The 9,783-nt window shown below is 37.5% G+C and overlaps 1 protein-coding gene across 1 annotated transcript in view; it reads left to right on the top strand.

Annotated features, from left to right (window-relative positions):
- Positions 1-6,672: 6,672 nt before the first annotated feature.
- The window catches only part of LOC132912605 (neural cell adhesion molecule 1-like), a 296,634-nt gene continuing 293,523 nt past the window's right edge, over positions 6,673-9,783 (top strand). Inside the window, exon 1 of the mRNA XM_060970151.1 lies at positions 6,673-7,752. Coding sequence (XP_060826134.1) covers positions 7,629-7,752 — 124 coding nt within the window. The 5' untranslated portion in view covers positions 6,673-7,628. The remainder of the gene's footprint in view (positions 7,753-9,783) is intronic.

Genomic DNA, 9,783 nt, shown 5'->3' with positions numbered 1-9,783 from the left:
CACGATGCGAAAATATTCGTCTGTTCAAACATTTGTTTATTCAAACAATGCGCTAAATAGCTCTTTCTTGACTGGTCAAAGGGTAGCTGCGAAACTAGTCGCTTTTCGTATATTCTTTGTATACACTATTCATATCGATTCTTTGATTCAATAGAAGATTGAATAATCAGGCGTGAATATATTAATTTTTTAACCACGTAATTAATTTCGACGTATATCTTCATCATGTATTAATTTACAAAAAGGGGGGAGTAAAGGAAAATGTTAGAAGGAGTAAAACTCTTCAGTTCTTCTTGTAGCATTTTCTATGTTACTAAGTAAGAGGAAGATTAAAGTTGAATACCGTAATGTACGAGTATGCAGCGAATTTTCCAATATAAATATGAAATTAAAAACTCTCTTTGAAATTTACCATCGTCAAGCCTCAGCGATGAATGTTTTTGAATCATGCTACAGTGAAATTCGCAACATTGGGTTAGACATCACCAAGTATCATCGTGTAACAATTTTCTAATATATCCATCTGACATTCGATTTCGATTGACACAAATTTTCTGTAAATTTCATTCGACTCCATCGAACTTTTAAAAAAATTATCAACAAAAGATTCAGGAAACGAAATTTTATACAAAATAAATTTCAAAATTTTACAAAATAAAATCGGACACAAAATTTCGTCCTTTTACTCGTCGGTTTCATCGCTCGAGCTTGTAGTATCGGGAAGCATCATTTTTCGACAAAGTCCTTGGAAAAATAGACGCGATCCTTGACGACCACTACAACACTAACTGGGACGGTATCGCGCTGACGTGCGAGAAGAATTTTTGTAACGATCACACGTGTACCTTCAAACGTTAACTCTCAACTTCACTGATTTTTACGAAACTTGTCGATTAGATAGTGGATCAAGTATTGCTTCTTCGAGACGAGAATTTCCTCACTTCACCTTATGATTTGTTTAGAAAAATGTTTTTTCACTTCTTCACTAGGTTATTCTTTAGCAAAATGTTTTCGTAATCATAAAATTAAGAGCTAATGGAAATAAATCAATTTCAAATAAATTCATTTTAATTCATTAATTTTATTATATTTCCATGAGGCATTTTCAAATAACAATGAAACAATTTGGGATCCAGAGATGAAAAAACCATTATGTCGTTAATAGGTTAATATAATAAAATTTGGAATCTAGGTTTATTCTATAAGGTCATCGAATAAACGTGATCTTCTGAGTATAATGTTATTTTAAAATTATATCCCTCATCATAAATGATTCAAGTGAGTGACGAACAATTTCGAGTGTATGCAAACTTGTATAACGATAAATTGAACGTGAAAGAGACGAACTCGTTTTCTGCTGGAAATTATCGTCATTTCTACCGGTTGGCTTTCTTTCTCTTTCTCTCTTTTGTTGAAAGTTCGTGTTTTTAAAAAAAATTACTTTTATTTACCCAACCTCTTTAATAGACCCGCTATTAATCCTGTTGACGTTGAAATAATAGTGAAATGTAAATGTAGGAATACCGGAAATGAAGCAAATCCTTTTTGCACAGACCCACGTTCTTTTCTTGCTCCATGGGCCACTTTTTGTATGCATGAGTTACGGTTTAAGTTTCACCGCGGGGAAGATATGCTATTGAGGTGAAACCAAGAGAAACAAAGAATGGCGATACAGCAAATTTAAAAAAAAACAACACGAACGAACAAGTTTTATTTTCTATGACCTGATAAAATGTTTCGTAAAAGGCAATAAATTTTTCGATGGGATAAAGATCATAAAATGCTTTCTGTAATTTCCTTTCCAAACCGAGAATAAATTTATTCTACACCTCAACAATTATTTCGGCAAAATTCGACATTCATAAAAGAGTTATTGTTCGTATCGAATTACTCGTTTCAATTCGTCTGTATTTTTTATTTTCAATTCTTTTCTTTTTTTACTTGGATTCTGTGCTAGGCGAGGAATTCTGTATCGATAAAATTTCCAGCTACGGCAGAGGCGAGATAAAAAGACGACAAAAAGAGGGTCGAGCGCGGAAAGAGACACGGGCAAGTGATCACATAAAAATTGAAGTGAGATCCTGCAAAGGTGATCGAATAAAAACACATGTCATGTTTAACCCTCTCCTCTTTTTTTCTGCTTTCACCTCCGGGCATCTCGTTTTTTTTTCTCCCTAAAGTGCTTCAATTTTTGTCGATATTTGAGTCGCAACATAAACACGCGAAAATTCAAAATTCAACAGTGTTCCTCTTTTTTTCTTTTCTTTTTTGTTTTTTAGTTGGAGTTCGATCGTATGTTACCTCTTTTACGAGTGGATTTTTTCGTTCTGTTCGAATGACATGTCATTTGTCAGAGAGAAGTTTCCGATGAATTATGAAAAAAGGAGAAAACACGTGAATGTTGTCGTATACATAACAAGGAAAAGTATAGCCAAAGAAAAAGTCTTCATCAAATTCGCGATAACAATTTTTTTCATCCTTTCCCTTACACTTTTCACTTTGGTGTTCAAAAATTTTACGGCAGCGTGAAAATTATTTCTTAAGAAGAAAAATATATATGAATTAAGAATTATGACGTTAAAAAGTTTCTAGAAGAAAAGAAATAAAGGGAAAGTGGAATGGAAAAAAATTGGCGTGCTTCACTCCGGGTAATTGAACAGCATCGCTTGTTGTTTCAAGGAAATCGCAATGCAAATGTGGCCATAGTCAAAATTAAAGGAAATCCTTTTCCTGGCCGTGTAAGCGAGTATTCCGAAGGAAACGAACGCAATCGAGTAAATTCTCCAAGTTTCGTTCAAAATAAACATTCATTGGGTCTCGCGAAGCTTAACATAACACGATTCTCTTTTAAACACTTTTCCCTATATAAAGTTGCAAAAGTTTCCCTGAGCATTCACTACGATATCAACTATATGATTATAACGAATGCTTGTGATTTATTACAAAACATGTATTCAGTAGAATACTTTATATCTTTCAATCTAATTTAAAATTATTCTTCCGCATAATATAGGTATTGTTAATATCATTTTATATGTATATATTTATTTCTACCGAATACTATTAATTTATTAAATACATTTCTCTTTAATTTCCCTATATACTCAATTACATACAACAATTTAAATAACATATTATATTATATATAGGAATCAATAAATATGATATTATATGTACTATATATACATTATTCTATAATACATTAGTATATATTATGCAATGCAATCACGATAGCTGTAATTTTAAATAGGTTTCCAAACTTGGGAACCATAACTCCCGTGAATAGTACACAGCAATATCTGATGAAGCAAATTTCCCTAAAGCCTCGCGAGTATTAGTGGAAGGGAGAAGAGAAATGGAAAGGGAGGGGTATTCATCTTTCGATGCAACGTTCTCATTAACTCATTCACCAAGTCATACGTCTGATCTAGAGTCGTCATTGGGATTATGATTACGCTGTGTATAGGTCTCGTTTTCACTGGTGATTTTCCGATACATTCCTCCTCTATCCTTCAAAGCGCGTTTCGCCAACGATATTTCGAGCTGCTGCATTTATTTGCAAGAACTGGCAAAGGTGAAATTTAAAAGTACCTTAAAATACTAAAATACTAAAATAATTGTCGTACAAGTATTATAAGCGTCACTAAAACATTATTATGAAAACATAAATTATTGTCTTGAAAAGATATTAAAAACATGTATTAGAGTAATAGATACACTGCAAAAGCCCACAAATTGGAGGAATAAAAAAAAGTTCTATAATTTGAAAAAAAAGTTTATTGCAGTGCAATAAAATATACTTCGATTGCACCAAATTTCATAAGATTGTTGAACAAATTTTTGGATTCGTACTGTGAATTCAATGGAAATGAATAATATGAACTAACTAAAAAGAAATTATAAATGAAACGTTCCGTTAACGCATCGTTGGCCTTTACCGAATTAGAAAGAGACGAATAAGGACGAGGAAACGAGGCGAAAATGATGAAAATGGTAAGAAGGACGGGGAAAGTAGACGCTGAAAATCAGTAGTCGTGTTAAACACCGTAAAACGTGACCAGGAAGTCGAGGAGTTGTCTCAGAGCAACAAGAGCGAAAGGGTGCGAGCGTACACAGCGACGTTAAAGCAAATTTCGAAGGTATTTTTCCAGCATTGTTTCGAATAATTTATAGAGAACCCATTCTTATGGAGGAAAAATAAAGGGGACAGCGAAAGGAAGAAAAAGGAAAGAGGAAGAGATAACGATGGACAAAAATGATAAACTGACCAGACAAAGAGAAAGTATCGTCAAAGCAACGAAGAAAAAGAGGACGAAGTGACCATGAGGTCTGAACGAAAGCATAAAACCGTGTACCACAACGAAACTGAGCATATGACCAGTTAACAAGGGTGGGAAAGAGAAACGTGGATGAACCGAACCGGGGTTAGGTTTCTGCTATAATTAAACACGTTTGTTTGTGGTTTTTTTACTTGGGGAGATTCTAAACTATCTCTGGTTCATCAAATCCTATTCCCCTTGTATCAGTAATTTTTCTTTCGCTCTCTCTTTTCTCATTCTTTCTTTTTTCACCGATACACGCTTGTCCACGTCCTCTCTCCGGATCTCTCTATTTTCTCTTCCGATAAGTTTCGTGACGACGACAGAAAAAATTTAGAACGAAGAAAGGAGGAAAAAGAACGGTCGACCAAAAGAAAGGCAAAGAGAGTTTCCGCGAAGAAAATTTAAGACGAGAGCCACGGCAAAGCGGGTCGAAGCCCGCGGATGGATTAAGCAAACTAATTTAGAAGAAAAAAAGCAGGAAACGAAGAGGGTTGGGGAAAGAAAGAGGGAAGGAAGCCGGAAACTGGGTAAAAATACGATTAACGTAGCAAAGAGGCCACCAGAGAATCGGGCCTGAAGGAAAAAAGCCCGTGACCAGTTACGAAGGAGCACCGAAATCACAGGGAAATGACTGAATTTGTTTCCTTGTGTAATTAAACACTGTCAACTGTGTCTCTAGCCAACATTGTACGAGAAAAGCAGAGCAGTAAGTTAGAAGAGGTCTGGACATCTATATCTGGAATTAATATAAACGCAAACCTTTGTCATTTCTATTCATGACTCTTCAATATCTTCTCGTCTCTCTGAAAATTTTTGCATTCCAGCGCGAACACCGATACAAAGACCCGGCTTCTGTGCCGCGATAAAGGAAAAGAAAGGGCGATGGCTGGTTCGACAGGGGTTACAGGGAAAGATAAGAGTGGAGAACGGGCGAGAGCGGAAAAAAGGCGAAAGTATGCAAAGGGGAATGGAAACAAGCACGCCTGGACGACGATGGAACGAGGACGTTCGTAGTTGTTAAAAAAAAAAGAACTGACAGAAGAAAGAGAAGAAGAAAAAAGAAGGAACAACACCGGAGAAACACGAAGGAATTTGTATTCAATTCCCAATATAATTAACCAATTCGATTCGCACTTCTATTCGAACATTACAGAGAAAAATGTCGCTTTATTTGGAATTAACAGGAATTCCGTCTTGGAGAGCCACATCGCCCGTTCTGTAACTCACCCTTTCAAACCCACTCCTGTTTTCTCGCCGATCCACGTTTTCCGGTTCACATTCTTACAAGTGCGCGTGCAGTAGCCTTGTTGCAGAAACTTCTTCCATCAGTTTCGAACGAATTTAGTCGGGGAACCAGAAGACGAAGGAGAAGGTGGAAAGAAAAACGATTGCCCAGAGAGAATGACGAAAAGGACCGGGACAGAGAAGAATGTCGGAAGGGGGATGATGATGGACGAGAATATTGATTAAAGAAACACGACGAAAGGAAGCGAAAGACGCAGTTCATGCGATTAGCGCCATTAGCGAGTCCATTACGTGGCCATCACAAACCACAAACGCACGTATTATTGAAATTAATAGTATCTATATATACGTTATAGAACTATGACCTAAATCGCGGAAATCAATAGTAATTCTCTCGTGTAACGAATTATCCTTCTTTTTTATAGATACGTATCTGATATTCGAGTAACAAAGAGGATCAACCTCGTTACACAACCCTTGACAGATCATGAATGAATCATTCGAAGCTAATAGTACCCAACGAATATTCTTGTATGTTAAAAAATCTACGTATACAAGGAATCCATTCGGCCCTACCTCCTTTGTTAGATACTATGTAATCGTCACGCAGTAAAGAAACAGAACCAAAAGCGAGAATAGAGAATACACGTAAAGGAACAAAGAACATGAGGCTCAAAAAAAAAACGGGGAAAGAGCGCGCAGTTCCGGTTCCGCTCGATTCCCTTTACAATCAACTAGCGTCGCGCCTAACTTATATTCAAATCGTGCCGCGGTGCGATACTCGAAATTAACATAAATTCCCCTCTTCATTCATCTCCATTCACGGGTGCGGCTTTTCTTTTTCCAAGAGACCTTCTCGGCTAGTCTTGATACGCGATACTGCGCTAGTAGAGACGAGAGAAGCAAGCGAAAGAGCGAAAGACGAGCGGAGAGTGCGAATGAGACAGCCCTATCAACGAGACTATGCAACCGAGAAAGTGAGAGAAACCGTGCGTTCAATACGCATGCGAGGTAAAGCATGTGCGCGGGCGCGTACAACGCAGGCTCTTTTCGATCGACGTAGTACCACGACTGTGGCAACGACGTCGCGGAGCAGGAGGACGACGTAGACGACGGCAGCAACGGCGACGATCCACGACGTCGACGTCGGCAGCTGGCTTCGCTGTCGTGGTGGTGGTACTAGTGTCATAGCGAGCTGGCTGGTTCTATGGTGGGGGTAGCGCACAGAAGTGGGGCGCGAGTGGTGGTGGAAGGGGAAGCTGGAGTAGTGGTGGCAGGCAGAGCGACAGTGGCGACGTTAACGTCGGCCGTGGCAGCTTAGCGTAGCGGTGTGCACCGCACGGCCCGGTGTTGCTGATACAGTGTGGAACAGCGAAATCTCGCCGAGTGCGAGTGGCGCGCATTACATCGTTCCCGGTTGACAGTCGAAATCATATCTATCGAACGTGAATTGAATCGAGAACGTGTCGCGTACATCTACGTATAATAGCGTAAACGGAATAATTCGCGCGGAAAAGTTAGAAAGTTGAGAGTTAATTAATGTTAAAGATGTTATAAAGTAGTGTGATATGAAATCGAAAGAAAGATCGGGAGAGAAACGTGTCGAACAATCGCGTGCGATCGTTGCACCGTGAGTGATGTTACTATCGTTTCGACAGTGATCACGCGTGTTCTAACCGCTTGCGTGGCTTCCTAACCCGTCACGAAACCTCTACGTAGTTGCATCTGACGGAGTTTAAAGTGATTTTTCTAGTGTGCTTCTTTGCTATTCTGCGTCGCGTTTTCGTGTTCGATTGCGATCTATCATTAGTGTCGATTAATTTCAATCGTCGTGTCGGTTAATTGTTACTCCATGTTACACTGAAGAAGATGTGGGAACAGTGTGTGAAAGACACGCAGGACGAGGATACAGGAAGACAGTTCCCGTGAAGGCGAGTCAAGCAGAGATCCTTCGATCTCGATTAATTCGAAGAAACATACGGTGTCGGTGGAATTGGTGGATGATGATGCTTGACAATCGGTTGCTATGATCGAGCCGCGGAGAGTTCACGTGGAACGATCATGATTTACCTTAGGCTGCACGTCGGGAGGAGTCTACGGTGCAACACGAATGCAAGACACTGGACCGTGTTCATCGTGCCACTCTTCCCACTCTGGATTATCGGCGCCTTTTGTGTGAAGGACAGTGAGTACAATACATAAATATCTCGATATTAAATGTTATGTTTCGTTTGTGAATTGCGACGCATTCTCGAGACAAGTCGATGTTTACTAATCATTCTCGGAATACGAAAGCCGTGTTTGTATACGTGAGCTACTCAAAATTTATATTGATCAACTTCGTAAACAGAAAGTACGAAAAAGTGATGATCGTTACAAATACTGTTCTTTTTTCTTTTTTTTTTTAATTTACGTTACGATTTATGTTATCCTTATGTGACGAATAAATCTTATGGAAGTTCGTCGCTTGTTTTTGAGAATTGGATATGAATTATCTACTTATTTAAAGAAATTATGAAATTAATAAGAAGTGCGGAGTGTTAATCAGTTTGGCCTTTGAGTGGTTGATATTCGTTTATCCTTGAATTTCAAATGTAGCATGTACTTACTTACGTTTAAGCAGATGTTCTTTTATAAGGGAACATTCCATTATGTGATTTACTAAATATCTGAATAAATGATAGAACTTTAAAAGGAAATATGAGAAGGAAAAGTTCATTCGTCATTCTACATTGGATTTCGCATAATGAATAACAAATATACGCCTTATGCAGGTTATGTGAAAGGTATATCGATATGCAATTTATAGATGCCACTTTTATATTAAGATAGAAAGAAGATACATTGAACGTCCTTCACAAACGTGAAAACAAATTTCCGCGTTTTTCGACGGAATGATTGATTTGAACTATTTCGTGAATATCGTAACTTCACAAAATATCAAAGCCATTTTTACCGATGTTCTGTATATTCAAACAACTCAGAACGCGTGTTGTATCGCTAGAAGCATAAATACTCATGTTTCATACTCGCATTGCCTTCTGTCTCGAACGTAATGGTCTATGTCCTTAATGCTATAGGTTATCTTCCTTCTCCGCTCGAGTAACTTCTCGATACAAGTACTTCGAGATCCACCATACTCTCTACCTCACGCGAAGCGTCCAATAGTTCGATCATTAAACTCTTAGCGCGATAAAACCAAAAAGCCATCATTAAATATATTGAATTAAATACTTTAAATTAAATACATTAAATTAAATACATTAATTAAATTAATGGAATTAAATATATACAGCGATGAAGGGAAGTATTGGCACAGACCAGATTTTCATGTAAATCCTGTATAAATTTACGATACTTTATCTAATTTACTTGTAAAATATCGCTTTCCAGTTTGGAGCTTAAGTATAACACAAGAATCCATCATAGTTAAGCAGCTCCACGATGAAGCTAAATAATACGAAATATACAATGGACTAATTTTAGCAACATATAAAATTTCAGTTATTTCAAATTTGATGCTGGAGTCTATTCTAGAACAAATTTATAAGTTAAAAATAATTACGTTAATAATAATCGTTAACAATAATAGCAATAATGAGTTAAGATACAGGACTTCACCTATAGATAGATAAAGAAAAGATGTAGAATATACGACTATATATACGGATATATTCTTAATTTAGAAAAATTCCACCTGCTCATAACCATTATTCGGAATGACGCGTATTTGTTTCAGAAACCGAGATCTATGTCATAACCATTTACTTTTAACGCTCAAAAATGATGTTCTTGAGAAAAATTAAATAAAGATCGCGTCTTTTTGCAAACTTACACAGTATTTTACAAAAAAGAAGCTAGTCTGTGTCCATACTGTTGTCCATTAATGTATATTTGTAAGATTCCAATATTTTGACATAAACAAATTAAAGGGGAAGCCGCGTTCTTTTCCAAAAGATTGTCGTTCCAAAAGAAAACATTATTTCCTGTCGAGGGATAGGGATGTATCTGCGGGAAATCTTCCAAGGGATGAATTCGATTGTTGCTTCTTACTTGATATTCCGGAAGCATCGTCCGATAATCTCGTCGTTGTCGCATCGGACTTCATTTGGTAGGTGAGACGCCAGGGTAACGTCGTTATTTGAAATTGCTCGTCGAAAGAAAAGACCATTCTCTGCAGCTCCTATTTTGCATAGAGTGGGATTCACCCTATAGG

The sequence above is a fragment of the Bombus pascuorum genome, chromosome 12 (genome assembly GCF_905332965.1).
Source record: "Bombus pascuorum chromosome 12, iyBomPasc1.1, whole genome shotgun sequence".
Classification (NCBI taxonomy): domain Eukaryota; kingdom Metazoa; phylum Arthropoda; class Insecta; order Hymenoptera; family Apidae; genus Bombus; species Bombus pascuorum.
Note: the sequence above shows the minus strand (reverse complement) of the source record. Positions and strands in the feature narration are given on the sequence as shown.